The sequence below is a fragment of the Felis catus genome, chromosome C2 (genome assembly GCF_018350175.1).
Source record: "Felis catus isolate Fca126 chromosome C2, F.catus_Fca126_mat1.0, whole genome shotgun sequence".
Classification (NCBI taxonomy): domain Eukaryota; kingdom Metazoa; phylum Chordata; class Mammalia; order Carnivora; family Felidae; genus Felis; species Felis catus.
In genome coordinates, this window is record NC_058376.1 from 80276198 (window position 1) to 80298265 (window position 22068).

The 22068-nt window shown below is 46.3% G+C and overlaps 1 protein-coding gene across 6 annotated transcripts in view; it reads left to right on the forward strand.

Moving 5' to 3' along the window:
- MASP1 (MBL associated serine protease 1) overlaps positions 1-22068 on the forward strand; it is a 63388-nt gene that overhangs the window by 13103 nt on the left and 28217 nt on the right. For all 6 annotated transcript variants that reach the window (XM_011286032.4, XM_019839998.3, XM_003991806.5 and 3 more), the window contains 5 exons: positions 13937-14114; positions 15948-16079; positions 18239-18435; positions 19925-20072; positions 21402-21520. In XM_011286032.4, coding sequence (XP_011284334.2) covers positions 13937-14114; positions 15948-16079; positions 18239-18435; positions 19925-20072; positions 21402-21520 — 774 coding nt within the window. The remainder of the gene's footprint in view (positions 1-13936; positions 14115-15947; positions 16080-18238; positions 18436-19924; positions 20073-21401; positions 21521-22068) is intronic.

Sequence of the window (22068 nt, forward strand, 5' to 3'; positions counted from 1 at the left end):
AATAAATAGGAATTCACAGCGCAACTCCCTAAGCTTCTCCATCTCCCTAAGCACTGGTTTTATCGCTAGTACAACAACCAAAAGAAGTTTATCATGACATGGTACCTTCCTGGAAGGTGGTGGGAGGGTTTAAACGAAATGTTGGCTGGAAGTAGAATTCATAGCGCAAGGGGCAAGCATGCTCAGTGGTTCCGAGATCAGGCTTTAGAGCCAGTCAGACGGCGGGGGCGGGGGCGGGGGGGGGGGGAGGAAGGGGGAGGGAGTCCTGCCTCCACCCACCTCTTACTGCAAAATGGGGCATAATATAATGCCTACCTCATGGGCTTATCGCAAATGCCAAACGAGGCAGAATTTTTAATGACATCTGTCCAACATGTATGGAATTCACTCAGTAATGTTGTCATAGGGGTAACGATGGCAACCGTGTGCATAATAAAGTGCCTGCTGGTATCGCCAGGTGCTGCATGAGCGTCGCGTTTCTCATCCACTCTGCCCGTACCACTAACTGGCTACCCATGACCTTGCTCGTGCCCCTCGGTTTCTTCAGACAACTTATGGGGAAATATTTTGAAAGGACTGGTGAGATGCGAGAGGTCATTTCTCCTGTGCGTTTACCTTTCAGTCACACACATTTGTGTGTTACCTTTCAGTTACCTTTCAGTAACACACATTTGTTCCCAGTGTATTGCCGCATTTGATTCTTGGGGGAAGAGCGGGGATCATTACACCCACTTTACAGAAAAAGAAATCGTGCAAAGAACCCAGGTGGACTTGTCCAGTCTTTACAGAAAGCCAGTTTCTCAGGCCCTGGTCTGCTTACCCCCAAGTTACAATTTTGTCTCTCCATTTAGTCATTCTGTTAGAACAGGCTTTGTCCTAGAAAAGACCTTTTGGTATGCTTCCTGGCTATGTATTAGTCCTAAGGCAACCCTGCCCGTCAGGGTAATTTAGTAAAATTTGGTAAAACAGAAGGACTTTGAGGGTCCTCGTATTGTCTAGAATCTGTTAAAGAACTTTCTCTTTTATCCTCACTTGGAGACGATATCTATTTTGCAAAGCTATCAGGAAATGGAGACTGAGCTGTGAGGGATGAGGGCTTGATTTATCTGTGTGTGGTACACAAGCCCTAACAGTGAACTCCAGGTCGTTTCACTAGACCATCAGCGCTGGCACCTTAGGGCCCACGTCTAGGTTTGTTTCCAGCAGCGAGCACGGTCTCAGGCAGAGCAGGAAAAGGCCTATGTGTCCCATTAGTGAGTATAAGGAAAGGGCCGTGGCCTAGAAGGCAGCCACTGACTCCTGCTGAGATGCTGGACGAGTGAGATCCCTGCTCCGGGCCTCAGTTTCCTCATCTGCCCAGTGAGGAAAGAGGACTTGTGGGCGTCTCCAAGCCCTCCCAGTTCTGACGGCCTACAGCTCTCAGTCCAGTGCTCCCTTCTCCAGGCCTCATAGGGTCAGTCTGCATCCTGCTGTGGAATGGCGAGATAAGTCCCTCCCATGGCCCTGCTCCAAGCCCGAATCCCCTGACCCCCGGGCTCCTAATTTCTGTGCAGTGCTCTGTGTTTACTCAGAACATGCCCTCGACCTTCAGGCTGTGGCTGACCCCAGCTACCGCAGCAGCTCTGCTAATTCTCTGGGAGTGGACAGGCGGCCTTGGCCTCTGAAGGAAACGAGAGGAGGGGAGATGTTTCTCATGAATCTCGGTTGTAGTCCCTGGGGGTATTCTTCCACTCCTGAGATAGTGGGTTCTAATGCTAGGGACACAGAACCCAGGAAGTGGAAATGAGCTTCAGAAAAGTGTGACAAACAATGATTTTATGCAGGAAGGGCAAACAGCGTAGGCTCTGGGGGATGGAAAACAGAAGGAAGGTCCCGATGCCGGAGCAGGGCACACAGGCACACTCAGATGGGTGTGAAGCGGGGGTGCTCTGGGGTGCTGGGGCACCTGGTGCACGAATCTGCATGCCTGTGTGTGCGCAGACCGATCTCTGCTCCACCTCGGTGAACAGCAGAGCTTGAATCTACTTTGGTGTGCTCAAAGAGGGAAAACTAGTTACTAGAGCTTGGGGTACAGCAATAAAACATACAGGAATCCCTGCCTGCAGGGTGCTTATATTGCCCTGAGGGAGACAGATAAGACACACCAAACATAATCCATAGATAAATTATACCGGGCGTAGTAAGGCAATAGGCAGAGACACGCAATGCAGCAGAATAAAGAGGGGTCACGGTGAGGCAGGGCAAGGGTTGTGATTTAAACGCATTGGTCAGGGGGTGCCTGGGTGGCTCAGTTGGTTGAGCGTCACTGTGGATTTCGGCTCAGGTCATGATCTCATGGTTCGTGAGTTCGAGCCCCGCGTTGGGTTCACCGCGTAGAGCCTGCTTGGGATCTCTGTCCCCCTCTCTCCCTGCCCCTCCCCCACTCGCTCACACACACACTCTCTCTCAAAAACAAATACACTTTTTAAAAATACAAAATTAAAATAAATAAACACGTCGGTCAGGGTAGTCCTCATCGACAGGGTGACCCTTGAGCAAAGACTTGGAGAAGTTGAGGAAGTTAGCCATGTGGCTTGCTGGGGAAAAGCCTTCCACCCAGAGGGAATAGCCAGGGCGCAGACCCTGAAGGGGGCACGTGGCCAGTCTGTCTAAAGAACAGCAAGGAAAGCAGTGTGACCGGAGCAGGAGGTACAGGGATGAGACATGGAGACAGGTGCAGGAAGGGAGCCGGGAAGGACGGCCAGATCACCAGGCGGCTGGGAAATAGGGTCCCCGCTCAGCGCCCACAGCAATGACAGACTTTACAAGCTGTTTTCATGCCAGTGTTTCATGACCTCTCAACTCCTACAGGACACTATTAACATCCTGCCCCCACCGTAGATGCTTGTGAACACTGAGGCCTGATGACAGAGGTGTGCTTGTCAATGATTAACAAGTGGCTCTGGACTTGGGGGTAGGCGGGGAGGGCGGGGAGAAGAGATGCTCAGAATTCACACACCGTTCACCATTCAGGTGCCCTAGACACTCATTACCTCCAGGGCATAGGTAACCAGTTAAATACTGACAATGGGAGGTGATGACCTTCTGTATAATTTGTCTCCAATATAATTTAACTAATTGCAACTTTCCGAAACGGAATTGTTAACGATGGCTGTGTTTTAACAACCGGCTGCAAAATCTCCGAAAAGTTGACCCTTTGCACTTATAAACTGGTGGCAGCCAGCTCTGCCACCCTACTGTCTGGGGAGGTTAGGGTGACACATGCCATGAGAGGCAGGGCGGGCACCCAGGTCCTTTGGTCCTTGTTCCTGTGCTCTGCAGGAGTTTTCCCGTGAAGATCTGAGGATGTTCATGACGGCCGGGGCTGGACAGGGTCCTTGGCAGGAGCAGAAGAGTATGCCAGCTCACACATTCCTGGGAACTCTGCCTGGGGACCCTGGCCTGTGGCAGGCCCCTTCGCTGCACTCAGCCCTTACTCAATCACAGCTTACACCCCCAGCCTGACTGTGACATACCTTGAGCCAGGCTGCCTCTGCTGCAGAACACAACCCTGCTGTGTTTTCTTGCCCTTGGACTGTTTTCGGGCTCCAAACAGTTTGAGGCCCAGCCCCCCCCCCCCCCCCATCCCTTGTCTCTGAGGGGATTTGCATGTGAATGAGCCTGGCTCTGAAGTTCCAGAAGGCACGGGGTGGGGAGTCTTTCACAAGCTGGAGAGAGTGAATCCTTCCTGGCCCTCCTGCCCAGCCCCAGTTCCCACTCTCCCGCCTACCCCCTCTCTACCCCGCTCCTGCTGGGACAGTGGGCATTGCCAGTTTCCCACCTGCGGGACGCCCCGCTTCCCAGGCTCTTAGAGCCCCTCCCTGCCAGCCCTCTTTTTCTCCCCATGCTCCTGCTGCCTGGAGACCATCCCCTTTTCTGTCCAGAGCCCTTCTTGCAAAAGGGCAATCCTTCCCGGGAGCAGTGGGAGTCTTGGACTCCGAGGACCCGCCAGCCATGGCTCAGGCCCCCACGCCGTTAATGGTGTCTGCCATTTCCATGGACACAATACCTTCTTAGGGGCTTACCCAGCTCTGTTAGGAGCTTTTTACTGTGATGAACACATAAGTAAGAACACCGTACTGGGACTATGGGACACACCCCTGCCGTTACCAGGCCATGTGGCTTTGAAGGGGTTACTCCGTGTCCCTGAGCCTCACTTTCCCCACGTAAGAAAGAGAAGAGATAAACTTGGTAGCCTTTCATATCCTTTCTATCTCTGACCTTCTGTGGTTCTCTGATTCCAGTGACTGGACCAGGGCTGGAAGTTAGGATATCAGGATTTTGTCTCAGGTCTGCTACTCCTAGGCTGTGTTCCCTTGGGGACTCATGTCACCTCTCTGGGCTCAGAATCACAATGTGTGCCTGAAGTGCATTCCTTGCAAGAGAGCCAGCAGAAGCAAATATAATAAAGAAGGTGAAAATACCTGTCAGCTGGAAAGTTCCACACAGAGGAGGGAAATGACTGTTACCAGTGCTATTATTATTATTATTATTATTATTATTATTATTACCTTATGGCCAAATGACTTGGCTGAAACCCAAGCATCAACCTCCAGCCCCTCTCGGGCAAGGGCAACTTGAGCCTTAGACCCACGAGCTGTGCTATTTTACTTCCATGGCTTTCAAGAGCTTCCAGAATGCAATACACAAAAACGCACTCATACGGACACACACACCTCCTTTCTTCTCTAGTCCCAGGCTCTTGTCTGGAATCCAGTACCTGTAATTTGCGTCTTCTCGTGATCTTTAACTGAAATCTGGGCAAGTGTGTAAAGTAGGAGATTGAGCTGTCGAGCCCTGGCCCGGTCCCTGGAGGTGATAGACTTACTGAGAGGGTGGCTTCAGGAGCACAGAGCACTCTCTTGAGAGTCAGAAGTCCTAGCCCAGGGCTGCAAGTGAATCCCCGACCTCGATTCCCACATCTAGAGCAATCCTTTGTTTTTTTGTTTTTGTTGTTGTTTTTTAAATATAATTTATCATCAAATTGGCTACCATACAGTGTGTAAAGTGTGCTCTTGGTCTTTGGGGTAGATTTCCGTGGTTCATCGCTTACATACAACACCCAATGCTCATCCCAACAAGTGACCTCCTCAATGCCCATCAGCCATTTTCCCTCTCCCCACCCCCCATCCACCCTCAGTTTGTTCTCTGTATTTAAGAGTCTTTTGTGGGTTGACTCCCTCCCTCTCTGTTTGAAACTATTTATTCCCCTTCCCTTCCCCCCATGGAATAGAAGAATCCTTTGAAACACAGGGAAGTGAGGAGATTCTTGGACTTATATTCCCTTGCGGGATGGAAACTTTGAGAGCTCCCTCACATTCCTCTGTGAAATCAGTGTAATATCCTCTGTCACCCACCTCCCGGGATTGCCAGGAGATGCCTCGAGTGCAGAGGGCCAAAGGAACTTAAGATAGATGCCACCTGCCACATGAAGTGGCCGGGCTGTGAGGGGTCTCAAGGTGCCCCTCCCTCTCCATCGGCCTGGGCTCTGGGGTCCTCACAGGATGAGAAGTCTGTGCTGATGGCTTCAGTGAGGTCGGGAATGAAGGTGTGAAATTGGAAACCAGAGGGGATACGGGGAGAGTTCCAGTCTCTCCCTCTTCTTCAAACAGTGAAATTACCCATGCCCACCCAGCAGGGAGTGCAGAAGGGGGTCATCTTGGATGACCGGATCTCAGCAGTCTTGTTCTTCTCACTGACGTCCTGAGAGCTGACTAGATTCCAGGTGCCCTTCTAAGTGTTCTACCCATATGAACTCATGTCACTTTCACAACAGTCCTGTGATATTAACGCTATCGCTGTCACCATTTCCCAGATGAGAAAACCTGTATACGGAGCATAGCCGTTTCCTAGGGCTGCCATCACAAAGCACCACAAACTAGGTGGCTTATAACAGGAATGTATTGTCTCACAGCTCTGGAGGCTTCAAGTCTGAAATCAAGGTGTTAGCAAAGGCACTCTTCCTCTGAACGTTCTAGGGAAGAATCCTTCCTTTCCCCTTCTGGCTTTTTGGTGGTTGACTACAATCCCCGGCATTCCCTGTGTGTGGCAGAATGTCTCCAATCTCGGCCTCTGCCTTCACACTTGACTCCGTGTGTCTCTGTGAACAAACGTCCCCCTTATAAGGACACCAGTCTTTGAATTATGGGTCTACCCTAAGCCAGTATGAGGTCATCTTTCCTTGACTACATCTGCAAAGACCTACTTCCGGATAAGGTCGAATCAAATCCAAGGGTTAAGACTTGAATATATCTTATGGGGAAGGGGGGCCACAATTCACCTACAACGCAGAGAGTTTGAATGATTTTCCCAGCATCTAATAACTGGTGAAGACTCATGTGCAACTCATGTAAAGATGAGGTCCCACATGATCCAGTGTCAGTAAGGGATTACATTAAAAAAAAAAAAAAAAGAAGAAGTGGTGGTGTTGTCTGGGTGGCTCAATTGGTTAAGCACCCAACTCTTGATTTCGGCTCGGGTCATGATCTCATGATTCATGGGATTGAGCCCCACATTGGGGTCTGCGCTGACAGCACAGAGCCTGCTTGGGATTCTCTGTCCCCCCCCTCTCTGCCCCTCCCCTGCTAGAGCTCACTCTCTCCCTCTCTAAGTAAACAAACACTTTATATATATATATATATATATATATTATACTAGTATACGTATATAGTATATAGTATATATATAGTAGTATATACTAGTATATACTAGTATATAGTATATATATAGTATATATATGTATATATATATAAGTGTATATATATATGTATATATATGTGTATTTATATATATAAGTATATATATATATATATATATATATATATATATATACACAGAGAGAGAGAGAGAGAGTATATAGTAGTATATAGTAGTATATACTAGTATATACTAGTATATAGTATATATATAGTATATATATGTATATATATATAAGTGTATATATGTATATATATGTGTATTTATATATATATAAGTATATATATATATATATATATATATATATATATATACACAGAGAGAGAGAGAGAGAGAGAGAGAGAGAGAAATTTAAAAATTGAAAGCAATTCACAACTCAACTCACTTTCTTGAGAAACCAAACCCAAACAGAGATGCTTTTACTATACTCTTATATGCCCCACCTTGCTTTCTCTCTCTCAATCTGTCTCTCTCTCCCCCTTCTGTTTCTTCCCCCAGTCTCCAAGAACTCCACACCAAAGAACTCTTCTGTCTCCCCTCCTCCATCCACTTACACACCATCCACTGACTCCCCCTTGGACTTCATGATCACAAAAACCATTCATGCACTGCCATATGTGAATTTTAGTTATTCTGAGTTTCTTGTTTTTTTTTATCAGAGTTCTACTTCTTACCATATTATCTGTGTGGAATTAAAGCAAAGAGCCTCACCTCTTTTTCAGCCCTGTTGGGACCCAAGGGCTAGAAGAAACATTAGGAGGTGACAGAGTGGGGAGGAGTCACCATACCAGAGATTTGGGTGGTCATGAGACACAGAGGTACTGCAAACCAATCCTGAACTTCCAGACTGGGTTAGTTGCCACTCTTGGGTGTTCCGTGTTTGTTGACCAAAACTGACCAATTTTATGCCACTGGTAGAATGAGAAGGAAGTAGCTTTGGGCCCAGGTTTCTTTTTAAAATACTTTTAAAATGTAGAAACAGAAGAAAGAAAAATTACCTGCAGTTCAACTAGCCATTGTTAACAGTTTGCTCTAATTCTTTCTCCTTTTTATTTTCAATGCATTTCTTTGACATAATGCATTGTGGTAATTACGCCATGTATATGTTTAAAAAAATTTTTTTTAACGTTTATTCATTTTTTGAGACAGAGAGAGACAGAGCATGAACGGGGGAGTGTCAGAGAGAGGGAGACACAGAATCTGAAGCAGGCTCCAGGCTCTGAGCTGTCAGCACGGAGCCCGACGCGGGGCTCAAACTCACGGACCGCGAGATCATGACCTGAGCCGAAGTCGGCCGCTTAACCGACTGAGCCACCCAGGTGCCCCCCATGTATATGTTTAATATGCGTAATATAACCTACTAAGAAAGTTTCCAGATCATTGCAAATTCTTCATTAATGTGATAATTAATGCCTAATATTTATTAAGTTAAGGCTCATTTAGACTGTTTCCCCTAGAATTGGATATTTACCATTTTTTTTTAGTTTTCTATTATTATACATGACTGCTATAAACATCTTTGTCGCAAAAGGTTTTTCCACATTTAGGATATCTTCCCCTAAGTTTTATTCCCAGATAGGAAGCCAAGCAAGAACTTTGTAGGTGGAGGATAATCCAAACAGCCTGATCTGTCTTAGAAGGTAGTGAGTTTCTCATCTTTGTAGTTGATCTCAAGAAGGCGGCATGATTTTTTGATAGGGGTGTGATAGGGAGATAAGGAGTCAGGCCAAGTAGCTTTCAAGGCCCCAAGAACGTATGATATGGTAATTCTCCAAGTATCACTTTATAAATGTCACTCTTTCCCTTTGTCCCAAATTGCTTCCTACCCCCCATAGCATATCCATTCCTGTGCAACAAACCACTGTAAAACTTAGTAGCTAAAACATCCATTTTACTTGCTCAGATCCTTTGGTCAGAAGTCTGGGCTAGGCTCACAGGATGGTCTTTGGCTGGATTTGCCTGAGGTCATTCGAGGAGCTCTAGTCATTTAGAAGCTTAACTGAAGCTGGAAGGTCCAAGATGACCTTCCAGATGGTGGTAGCTGTCAGCTGGCTGGTCTAGAGACTTCAATTGGGATAATTCCTCTCTGGCCTGTGTGACCTTTGCTTCTCCAGTAGGCGTGACAGGGCTTCCTCACATGGAGGCACACAGGGAAAGAGCTACAAGGCCCCCTGATGCCTGCAAGAGCCACAGGGCCCCTTGGAAGTGGCACACCAGCTCCACATGTCACATGCCTTTTGTCAAGGCAAGTCACAAGGCTTGCACACTGAAGGACTACTCCTTCCAGAAGCGCCTTGCCACGTACAGCTAGAAACACATACTGACGCTTTCAACACTGTCCAGAGATCTCCTTAGCAGATCCACAAGTGCACTGTGTACACTTTTCTGCCATCTACATTGCCACGGGCAGGTTGTACCAATTGTCTCACCACTACGTGATGCAGGTTGTCTTTGTCAAGCTCCCCCCGTGGCGGTTTGCTCATTGCTCTTCTAATCTCTACTTGCTAGCCAGTCCCAAAACCCAAGCCAAGGGTCCTGTTTGCTACAGCCCCGTACTTCTGAAGCCGGTACCTGTATCAGCCAGAGTTCAGTGAGGAAAGCAGAGTGAGAAATTGCTCTGTGAGCAATGAGACGTAAGAGCTATTTGGGGCCTCAGAAATCACATGACTAGAGGAGAAGCTGGGAAAGTGAAAGCAGGACTGGGGAGCCGGAGGACCACGGTCACTAATCAGTGCTCCTGAAAACCAGACGTGGGTGGAGATGTTGGCACCTGCAGGGGAATGTGAGAATCCAAGACCTTCTCGGAAGCCAAAGTAGGCCCATGAAGGGGGGCCCACGGGGAGAGGTCTGCGAGAAGCTGTTGACTCTGAACACCTCTGAACCACCCACAGAGGTGGAAGCTGTTCAGAGTGGGTGGTGGGTCTGAGCCACTGTTGGTCAGCAGAGCCAGTAGTTGGAAAGAAGCGCTGACTGCAGAGTGGAGGAGAGTGAGGGCAAGTGGGAACCCACTGGGCGCATCTGTGTCTGTTCATTCTCCGTAGCTGATCACAAAACAGCCTTCAGAGAGTAAGGACTGTTGTGCTCTAAACTCACACAAGCCTCTCTTTTGGCCCCCTCTACCCTGGAGCTATACAGAAAGGGAGATTCTGAGGAATATCGTTCCCAGATTAACTAAGTTGACCGCAGAATAATCCAGCACATTTCCTGAATATCTGCCTAATTAAAATATCTGCTGGCCTGTCTTAGTTTTGCCAAGGTTTGTGCTGTTTCTACTAAGTTGAAAATTCATAGAAAACAGACCCTGGCTTCTCTTCCTTAGATCTCTCTTCCCAGCTCCCTGTCCTCAACACCTTTCCTATGGCAGGTGGTGATGGGAAAGGAGGGATGGTGGAGACTCTGAATACCCCCGGGACTTCACTATTCCCTTAGCCTAGAAGCTCCTCCTGCTTTCCCCAACTCTACCTACTATTTCTACCTCCCTAATTCCTATTCATCTTTCAGGCCTCAGTTCAAAGAACATTCTGTTCTTCCTAAATGTTTTATGATTCCCCTCAGCTGGATGGAATTTGTTTCCTTCTTTAAACCCCTGGGGCTTCCTATCTTTCATTGCTATAACTATGCCCTGACAGTTCCTGAACACATACCCATTTGAGTTACTTATCTTACTCTCCTACTAAATTTCACATTCCCAGAGGCAGGGGACTTGCTCATTAAGCTCATGCAACAAATAAGTAATTTTTGGCATCTCCACATTACAGTCCAGACAGAATTTGGTACATAAATATTTTTTGAATTGAGTTGAAAGAAAACAAATTGAGGACATGCATCCATGTGTTGGAGCCCTAAATAACAATAGCCTGAAAGGATATGGTTGCCATAATAAGAAATAGAAAAATGAAGAGTCTGTGATCCCCGGCCAGATGGTTCTCTATTATTATGAATTTTGTGTCTTCATTTGATAAGGTACTTCCCACCATCATGTTCACATGATGACCCTAGAAATGGGACAGTCCGAACAGAAGCCAGGGCTCAATCTTTTGCTTGTGCTCAGAGGTAAATGATTTTTGTAGAATTTTACAATTCTTAGCAGGGGCTGCAAATATTAACCAAGGTCAGTGACCCTTCTGTTTAGGTTATGACTGGAGCTGTCACTGAGCCACATCCTCTCTGGGAGACAGTCCATGCCCCCAAGATAAAGTTTCAAGAGGCCCTCGAGCCAGAAAAGTTGTTTGGCAAAGTGCCTATGTCTTTTGTCATGTACTCTCTGGGCTGGTGGGTTCCTTTCTCCAGGGTCAGAATAGTTCCAAAAGCAAAAGTGCTATCAGGAAATGCTCATGGTTATCTGACTACTCCTGAGCAAGTCACTGGCCCACTCTGGGCCTCAGGTTCCTCTACAAGGAGGGGGATTGAAATAGCTCTTACAGGTCCTTCTCTCCCAGCCCTGATATTCCAGGACTCTATTCTGAGCGGCAGGCTGAATTCCCAGGCTTCCAGAGCCTTCTATCCCCTGTTCCTAAAGATATAGATGGCTGAGATTTTCCCATGGGCCTCAGCCAGAACATGCTTACCTGTTGTCTGGAATAGTGTGGCTCTGCACATGATGACTGTTTATTTGCCATCATGAAAATGTCTTTTATCCTGCAAGTTATGAGGGAGTTTGTTATCACAGACCCTCATTATGTCTCCCCGTGATCCAAGTTATCCCTGGTTGATTTCACTTGAAAGCGTCCATGCCCCAGGCACTATAGGATCCAAGAGACTTTGGGGGATACCAAAGTACAAGCAGGAAGCTGCTGAGTCTGAAAGTGTTAATGCTCAAGTCATATGACTACTCGTTAACTAACTGACTTTGTATGGCATGGTTATAGACCATAAACAAGTTCAAGTTCACCAAGTTCTTCAGCAGAAAACAATTGGTGTCTTGAAAATTCTGCTCACCACCCTCCAGTTGGCCTATTGAATGTGTGGGTGTAACAACTTGTTAGAATACTAGTATATCACAATTAGAAGAGAACATATAGCTCAGCTAGTTCAAACCCCTGTTTTATCAGGTGGATAACTGAGAGTAGAGAGGAGGCAGCCCTGTGATCGTTTGTGGTAGAGTCAGGAATAGAGCTCAGGACCTTCAACTGCCAGGTCAGGATATCTTATATCATCAATATTAGAACTCAGAGCTAGAGGTCACCAAGACAGGGTACTCCAGTTCATGCCTTTCCTAGGCCTTCACTCTGGTTTTTTACAACATATTTCAGTTAATAAACTGATTTTTAAAAAGACACAAAATAAAACACTACATAAAGGAGACCTAAGAATTGCAAAGGCATTATGGTCCAGGAATGTTCGATGCAGGGCATGCAAGATTAAACAACTCAATATCCCCAAGATGACTGACATTCATAATAATGTCCTTGGTCACCAAGAAAGGGTTAGCATGTTTCACCTACGAAAGCAGGGATTTGTATAAAGCACTTTAAAAAGCATTACACTAAATAATAATAATGATGATGATGCTGATGATGGTTATTATTATTAATTATGGTCAGGTAAAACTTCGGCTATCTGGAAAACTCAGATAACCAAAATAACAAACAAGCCATGGTGGTCAAGGAAGTGACTGTGTACAGATAGGTACATTCTACAGTAACAAGGCTGGTGTGAGTTTGGCTAGTATCTGCAGAGAAGAGGAATAAACAGCAAAGCCATGATCTCATCTTCTGTTTACACTTCAATTCCCAAAGTTAGTGATTAATTGTCCTTGTGTTTTGTTGCCAGGGCAAATTGTTTTTCTTTAAAACTCCCACTTATCTTAAATAAATAAATCATTAGTTTCAAAACAGAAGTGTCAAATGTCAAGATACTTCTGACATACTAGGCTAATGAACAAAACAATGAATGCATTAGAAGCTACTAGAGGTACGCAGAGCCTTTGAGAACTTTCCCTTAATGACTTTAAAAGGCATCAGAATCATTCTTGGTAAGAGATTTTCTCACGCATCTTGGCTAAAATGTCAATCTAGAGGTTGCAAACACAAATACAGCCTCAAAAGAATCCAGTCAGTGTAAATGATAGAGTGGTAGGTAGGCCAAGTATTCATAGTCAAATAAACATACCAACCAGCTACCGTATTGTACTTCCCAAACCAAACTCACACAAAATCAGCTTTAGGCACCCAATTTAGGCTCTCCGCTGGGGTCTCTGAATTTACACAGGGTCTCTGGCTCCTCCAAGGAAGGGAATTCTTTTAGCAAACAGGTAATTTTTGCATCTGAGTCTTAACACAAACACAAATGTTTCAGGGATGATTCCAGTCATTTCTGAATTATTAAGACTACCTACTAAATATAGTTCTAATTATATAATTTCCCTGTTCAAAAGTTTCCAGTGTCTTTTCTTTACTCAGAATTAAGAGTCACATAGTGTTCTTATGGTATTCAAAGTCAGTCATAATCTCGTTTCAACCTTTCCTACGACTTTATGTTCCCACAGACTCCCTGGCTTCTTGTTCTCAGAAAGAGCCTCACACTTTAGTTCTTGGTAACAAATATTTCTTGGGTAATTGCTAGGTGCCAGGTCCTGCTCCATGAACTAAAAACACATCTACAAAGAAAACAAAGTCTCGTTCTCCTGTAGTTTCCATTCTGATGGGATCTTTCATCTTCTGAGTGCCAGTGCGTTCCCAGTGACTGCGTTCCCGTTAAAGCACTTGTCGCATTGTCGCACCGTAAAACAACTCTGTCTGTGTTTTCATCAGTCTGAATATTGGCTCCCCAGGCACAGCTCCCATGCTTTACTCAGTGGCAGGCACACACTGAATGCTCAGTGAATGCCTCGGAGTTCGTTTCTCGTCTTTGGAAATGTGGTCAGTTTCTGTTGCATATGGAATCCATCTGTGAGGTTATCTAAGTCTGAGTTCTAATAGTGAGTTAGTTTTGACAGATGAGTCATTTTTTTTGTCCATAGAATGACAAATGTCAAGCTACTGCTGATGGACCTAAACAAAGGAATGAGGCAGTGACTATGCAGCCACATGGACTTAACCTGCACTGTGTCTTTCCTCAAGTCCCAGAGTCCCAAATCCTCTTTCTCTGGGTTTCCCAGGCTGCCTGGTCTGTTCATGGGCAGCCCCTCCCTCTTTTCGTTTAGAGACCAAGCTAATTTTGGAAGCTACTCATCTTGTTCCCTTCCTCTTTGATCCCAAAGGTAGAAACCGAAGAGCAGGTGCTGGCAACCTTCTGTGGCAGGGAGACCACAGACACGGAGCAGACCCCTGGCCAGGAAGTAGTGTTCTCCCCCGGCTCCTTCATGTCCATCACTTTCCGGTCAGATTTCTCCAATGAGGAGCGATTCACGGGTTTTGATGCCCACTACATGGCTGTAGGTAAGTTGGAGAAATGGGTGGCTCACCCCAGGTCTCCCCTTCTCTCTAAAGATTAAAAGTACCTCATGCTCGTTTCTTTACAATTAACACCTACATACTCACCATAGAGATTCTGCCATTAATATCTTCCTGCATTTGCTTTATCACATATCTACCCATCTATCCATCCTCAATCTAGCTATTAATCCCCTCTTTTTGATGAATTTCAAAGTAAGTTGCAGACAGACAGTGGTACACTTTTTCCTAAATACTTACCCGTGCATTTCATTTTGCTGAAGTTCAATAGCTATTCACAATTTTCCTTCTTTTAAAGTAAAATGCACATTCAGTGAAATGCATAAGCCTTCAGTACATTTGTTGAGTTTCAAAAATTTTATATTGTATGTGACCCAAGCCCCTAACAAGGTGTTGAGCTTTACCGTTAACCCAGAAAGTTCCTTTATGCTTCTTCTCAGTCACAGTCTGGTCCCATCTACCTTAGAGGTGACAACTGTTCTGATTTTTTTTTCCACTATAGATGAGTTTTGCCTCTTCTTAAACTCCATATAAATGAACGTACACAAAATATATTTTGGAAGTGAGGATTCTTTACTCAGAATAAAGTTTTTGAGTTTCAACCATGTTGCAATGCATCGGTAACTTGCTCCTTTCCTGGCAGAGTAATTTTCCATTGTATGAGTATAATACTGTCTGTTTATCCATTCTTTCATTGGTAGACACCTGCACTCTATCCGTTTTTTGACTCTCACTAATAAAGTTTCTATGCACTCTTGTACAACTCTTTTTGTAAACATATGTTTTCACTTCTGTTGGGTAAATAGGTAGGAGCAGCATTGTTGGGTCATAGGGCAGGTGTATATTTAATTTCATAAGAAATTACCAGGCCTTTCCCAAAGTGTTTTTGTACTATTTTATATTCTTTCACCAATGTACAAGAGTTTGATGTCAATTTTTTAATTTCTAAAATTTAAAATTCTGATGGGGTATGTAGCAGTACCTCATTATGGTTTTGATTTACATTTCCCTGGTGACTAGTGATGTTCAGCATCCTTTCATATGCCTGTTGGCCATTCTTTTAGCTTTTAGGGGGAAATGTATGATCAAATTTTTTTTTGATGTGTATCTATTTGTTTTGAAAGAGAGGGAGTGTGGGAGTGGTGTAGGGACAGAGAGAGAGGAGAGAATCCGAAGTAGGCTTCCAAGCTGACAGCATGGAGCACAATGTGGGGCTTGATCTCATGACCATGAGATTGTGACCTGAGCTGAAATCAAGAGTTGGGTGCTTAACTGACTGAGCAACCCAGGTGCCCTTGCATGATCAAATTTTTAAATTGGGTTGAGAACATGCCTTTCTTTAATGTCTACATTCCCACTGCCCAGGGAAGTGGGATATATATAGAGAGAGAGGGGCTGCATGGACTAGAAAGAAAGAATGGGTTCTGGAGCTACCCTACCTGGGTGTGAATACTGACTCCACCTTTTATCATCTCTATGACTTGGAGTAAGTTCTTTAAAGGCCCCAACTGTCTGTTTCATCATCTGTGGAAAGGGGATGGTAAGAGTTGTACCTGCTAGTATCACAACTCTTACGGGGTAGTGGCACCCGTGAGATGCAGCTCGCCTGGCCTCGAACCTGGCTTTCGACGGTCTTGGATAAGTTGCCTTCGTTCTCTGAGTTCCAGTTGCCTCGTTTGTAAATGGAGACAATGGCTACTTTGGGGCTTTATGTGAGGCTAACACAGGGAGTGGCCCATACTGTGTGCTCTGTACATGGCTGTTGTCTTCATCGTCCCACATGGACTGACTGACCAAAAGGCTCTACCTGCCCTGCAGATGTAGACGAGTGCACTGAGCGGGAGGACGAGGAGCTGTCCTGCGACCACTACTGCCACAACTACATCGGCGGCTACTACTGTTCCTGCCGCTTTGGCTACCTCCTCCACACGGACAACAGGACCTGCCGAGGTGGGGCCCAAGGATGACTCCGTATATCACCACTTTGTGCCCTGTTTCTCAATAAGATTAGGGGAGGCTCAGAGGCGGAACAGATACGGAGTAGAAACAAGTAAAAATGAAGCCAGAGAGCTCTGCCTCAGATCCCCTATGCCTGAAGATGCTGAAATGCCCGCCAGCCGGGAAGTCTGCGTTCAGGTTCTCAAAGGACCACATTTGTGAAGCCTCTAGGCCATCTTTCTTCCTGGACAGCAGGAACTTCTGCTCTCCTACTGTAGGTAACTGGCCTGGCCCCCAGTTATGGGAAAAGCTGGGTTCCCAGTCCTTTCTCAGCCATGCACCCGGCCTCACCCAGCCGTTCCTTTACCTCTTCACTCCCCTGGCCTCACAAGTTCCTCTGTGATCGAGAGAACCTCAGTCCAGAGAACAGATGAGGAAGGAGAGAGGCAAAGACAGAGACAGTGAGGAATATGCCCCATTCCTTCCATCTCTGGTTTCCTGTCTTAATCGACACGCTCACCCTGCTGCCACCTCCGGGCAGGGCGAGGAAGGAGAAATGGAAGACTTCAGCCACTTTCCATGAGGGCCTCCCTGACTAGTGGGGTTATTAGCACAGAAGCAAGTGGTGAAATGTAGCAAATGCTGTGGGCTCAGCACAAGTGACCTAAGTCTGCACGGCACTGTGAGCAGACATGTCCCAGAGATGGTGGCCCTTGGCAGAGTGGGAAGAAGAAGGAAAAGGAGAGTGCTCCAGGCAGAGAGAACAAACGTTCAGAGTCCTGGTAGAACTTGGCATGTTTGGGGCATTGCCATCAGATCAGTATGGCTGCAGGGTAAAGATCTGTGTTTTAGGAGGGTCACTTGGAAGCTGAGTGGGGGATCCTTGGAGGAGAGAAAGGCTGGAAACAAGACTTATTTTCCTTCCTCCTTAAAAAACTTTTATTTTCTTCTGAATAAAACCCCCATGTGATCCATCAGTATAAAGGAGGCACATACAGGAGTCTTCTTCAAGAGGGCTGTATTTTCCTTGGTTTTTATTCAGTAGGTATTTATTGAGTATCTACTACATACTAAGTCCAGTGGGGACTAAGAATGAGCAAGGCTTCTCAGTCTTTGTTTTCATTTTCTCCTCTGCTTCCAGGAGCCTTTTAAAACATTATCTTCCTAATTTCCCCTACCCATGAAATTTTAATACCACAGATAATACTGTATATATGTTTATATACTGTATGTCCTGTCTGTGTATTATGCATAAAAAGAGTAACCTTGCCTAAAAAAAAAAAAAAAAATAGCCTCCATGGGCTAAATGCCACCCCCCAGAGAGTGCTTGGAGTAAGAAATGAAAAAAGGTGGGAATTCAAGAGGCTTCATCCTAACCATGCTCTGCAGCTCACAGCTATAGGACTTTAGGTTAGCCATGCCCCCTCTCTGAGCCACAATTTTCTCATATTCAAATGAGCAGAATAAATAAGGGCTTAGAAAGGATTGACATCCCAGATCTGGGAGGGGTCAGCCCAAGGACAAAGGTTCAGTAGCAGATAAAGGGCCTTGGCAGGGCTAAGCCATGGCCAGGGTCCCAGGACACTGGATCCTTGGTTGCAGCTACAGTGGTGAACAAAGCAGAATCCCTGAGCTCAGGGAACTTACAGTCTACTGGGGGCAAGAAAATCCCCCAACAAATATATTGCACAATATCAAGCAGTGGTCAGCCGCATGAGGAGAAACAGAACAAGGTCAGGGGCCAGAGAGTACGGACATGTGTGAGTGTCCCGTGTTGGATGAGGGATCAGGAAGGCTTTGAACAGAGACCTAATGGAGTTCTGGGCTGAAGGGAGAGCAGACAAAGGAGGTCTAGAGGTTTCCCCCTACCAGTCTATCTCAAAACTTTTCCTTCTCAGACCCCCTCTGCCCCACACCAATACCAGAGAAGCTGATGAGAAGGTTTATCACACTCACTGCCTTTGAGTCTTCACTCTGAATATTATGAGGTGTGTGACCTTGGATACATCACTTCTCCCTGAACTTCAGTCTACCCATCCATAACGTGGGGCTAATGATGCCTTCCCATTGCCTCTCAGGACCAGTGGGAAAGTCATACAGTAACCGATGAGAAAGGGGTTGCTGTGGCCATGGCTGTGGTGTGCCACTTTGCTCTGGTATGTTTCCCACAGTGGAGTGCAGTGATAACCTCTTTACCCAGAGGACCGGCGTGATCACCAGCCCCGACTTCCCCAACCCTTATCCTAAGAGCTCGGAATGTTTCTACACGATAGAGCTAGAGGAGGGTTTCATGGTCAGCCTCCAGTTTGAGGACATTTTCGACATTGAGGATCACCCTGAGGTGCCCTGCCCCTATGACTACATCAAGGTAAGCCTACAATGGACATTTGCCCTGGCCATGCTGGGAGATCTTGGCTGAATTGGGAAAATCGATATTCTTGGTCCTCCAGTTTCTCCCAGGATAGAAGACCAAGACCAAAAATTACTTAAAATAGTGTCTACCAGCTCCATCAGCTCCAGCCTAGGGATCTTCCCTGATCCAACACTAGCTCCTTGGCCACCTGTAAAATCCCTTTTGCCATGTCACGTGACATCACCATGAAGGAACACCAGAGGTGAAGGTCACGAGGACCATCTTAGACTTCTGCCTACCGTGTATAGTATCCCAGGAGCTATGCTGTAAACCTTCTCCAGGCACTTAACCTCATGGGGCTTCACTTTTCCCCCATTCACAATAAGGTGACAAGATGGAGATATCACCCAAGATTGTGGAAGTCACCAGATGAAGGGTCAGGAGGCCTGGTCCTCGGAGATGGAAGAAAACACGAGTTAGAGGCACAGGAAGGACCCATACCTGGTAGTCAGGAAATCTAGATCAGCTAATAGTGCCTACTTCTTTCTCTCCATCCCCACTGACTCCATTCCAGGAAAATCCCTCTTATCTCCTGGTCCGTGGCAAGGCTTCTAGCTGTGTTTCTTGCTTCTAGCCTTGCCCTACACAGTCTGTTCTCCATGGCATCAAGGCTGATCTTTATAAAATCCAGATCCGATTAGGACTGCTCTTGGAAGTAAACATAAACCCCTCAATACCATGTGGTGCTTACCTGCCTTTCCAACCTCATGCTATGGCCCTCCTTCTGTTCCAGCCACTCTGGCTTCCTTCCTGCTCTTAATGCTGGGCTCTTTCCCGCCTTTGGCCTTGACCTTTACATATACTGTTTTCTCTGCCTGGAAAGTATTCTTCTCTCTTCCTCAAGTGACAATCTTCTACTCATTCTCTATGTCCCAAATCCAGTGTCACCTCTTTGAAGAAACTTTCCCTGACCATCTATTTAAAGTTTTGTCTACAAATAAACAAATAAATATTGTATCTATTATATAAATGATGAATTATATAGGTTACATAGATTTTACTACGTACATTAGAAATATATAGCATATACTTGTATATATATATATATATACACACACACCATCATGATTATTTTTTATAATTATTTTGCTTATTTATTGTTAGTCCCCCCCCTCGCCTCCATCCTCGACTAGACTGCAGTTTCTTTGAGAGCAGAAGTCTTTTCTATCCTATGCACCTAGACAGGACTCTGTCCCATTCTGAGACATAGAATGTTCATCTTGGAGCAGAGGACTGCCTTGTCCACTTCCAAGTCCATTGTAATCTGTAAGTGAGAGAGTAGAGATGGAACTGTTTGGTGAATGCTAATGCCCGCTAAAAACATGAGTGAATACTATGGGTGCACATGGAAGCTTCCAGAAAGCCGGGGTTCAGTACAGAGATGGTCCCAGCAGCTGCCACCACAGCTCAGATGTGACCTTTTTCTCTATCTTGCCCCTCACAGATTAAAGCTGACCCAAAAGTTTGGGGGCCCTTCTGTGGAGAGAGAGCCCCAGAACCCATCAATACCCAGAGCCACAGTGTCCAGATCCTGTTCCGCAGCGACAATTCTGGCGAGAACCGGGGCTGGAGGCTCTCGTACAGGGCAACAGGTAATACAGCCTCTTCCCCCATGGGTCACACTTAGTCACCATGCTCAGCCCTCATGGGACAGTAGCTGAGGGATGAGGGATGCAGGCCTGGGACTCCTCTCGGGACGTGACAGGACCCTCAGCTCCGCTATAAAGGAGGTTGGGGCCAAGTACATTCTGTCTCCTGACTCAGTTTGCCATCCAGAAAATGGGGGCAAGGGCAGCAATAATGGTGGGATTAGACTAGACATAGTTTTCAAACTTGCTGCACTTCAGAATCACATAAAGAGATTTAAACAAGAACAATAATAAACAAAGAAACTAACAAAAAAAAAAACCTTATTTCCTGAACTCTACTCTTTCACACCGATTCATTGGGCCTGAAGAGAACCCTCCCAGCTCAGCCCTCTCCAAGTCTGGGGCAGGAATTTGAGTGCGGGCCTATAGCTCAAAACATTTCCTCATGGCGGTTTGCCTCCTGTGGCCCCCAGACTGGCAGCCTCCGTAGGCCTCATTCCCTAGTACCCCAAGGCAGCCAGTCCTGGCCCAAAGCCTGATAAAGCCATGTGCCCCAGGGGTCTACAGTAAGCCGAGGAAAAAGAGGGTACTGGTTGTGGCTGATCTCATAGATCTGATATCCTGGCCTTGCCTGTATTATCACATCAATGCCTGGTTCTGGGGAGGGGAATGGAGAGTGTATTAACAGAGAGTTTGTCCAGGAAAAAATGTCAGGGGTGGAGCCAGGCCTGGGAATCCTGTCCAATTTAGGCTTCGGAAGGGCGGACTCAGAAGCATATGGTCACGGTCTCTCTCTAACACTCTGAAGAACGGTCTTGGGGAGAAAGAGCGATTAAGTCATACTGAGCTGCCCAAGAGAATAAACTTTGCCCAGTGAGTGCCAATGACAAGGATATAAATTTCAGTGAAATAGGAAAACACTGTTCCTTTCATCAGAGGAGTCCAGTAGGAAAGGTACAGGTTTGGGAGGTATTAAGCTCCCTGTCACTGTAGGAATGCAAATAGATGTTTGACGTCTACCAGGGAAGATGTTGCAAAGGAGGCCTCAGACAAGGGTTGCACTCAGTGACATTTAATATTCTTCCTACCCTGTGTTGTGATTAAATCATTTGTCCAACCAGCTCATTTTACCGATGAGGAAATAGAGGTCCAAGTTGGAAAGTGACCTGCTCAAGGTTCCAGAATAAGTCTTCAGAACCTAGTAGGTACAGACCCCCAACACCTAGTTCTGTGGGTCTCCCCTGCACCATACCTTGCACTGCAGGGGCTGGCCACCTGCTGCAGCCTTTTCCTTGTTTCCTCACCCACCACTCTTTCATTGCTCCCCACCAGGGAATGAGTGCCCAGACCTACAACCTCCTGTCCACGGGAAAATCGAGCCCTTGCAAGCCAAGTATTCCTTCAAAGATCAGGTGCTCATCAGCTGTGACACAGGCTACAAAGTGCTAAAGGTACAGGGTCCTGCTGGGGGAGGAAGGGCCACCAGGCCAGAGAGATGCTCCTGTGCCTCCCAGGGCAGACGGGCTTCCTGGAGCTTGCCATGGCCCCTCCACGGTATTTACCAACTTCCCATAAACCTCCAGCATGTTCCAGAAATGCCAGCCCTCTGAAAATCCAAAGCATGCATCCCAGACTCTCACTTCTAGAAATGGCACAACAGTCATTTATCAGAGCTTGGGCTGGTTTGAATTGCAAAAACAAATCAAGATCTGTTCAGCCCTACAATCAGGACAAACAACCTTAACGGAGTTCCTCAGTCAGGCTGATTGGGGGAAACTGGGATGGGAAGCAGAGATTTGAGAGGCGGCACATGGCTCACTCTTCCCAGGAGCCTCCTGGCTACCTTGGAAAATAGAAACAAAAGCACCTCCTAGGCCTCACCTGAGATGAATTACAGCGGGATCTCTGGGGCAGGGCCAGTGATTGATTTTTCTGTTATGTCACCCAGGTGAGTCCAGCGCGAGCCAAGCTGGAGGAGCTCTCATGGGATGGGTCTCCA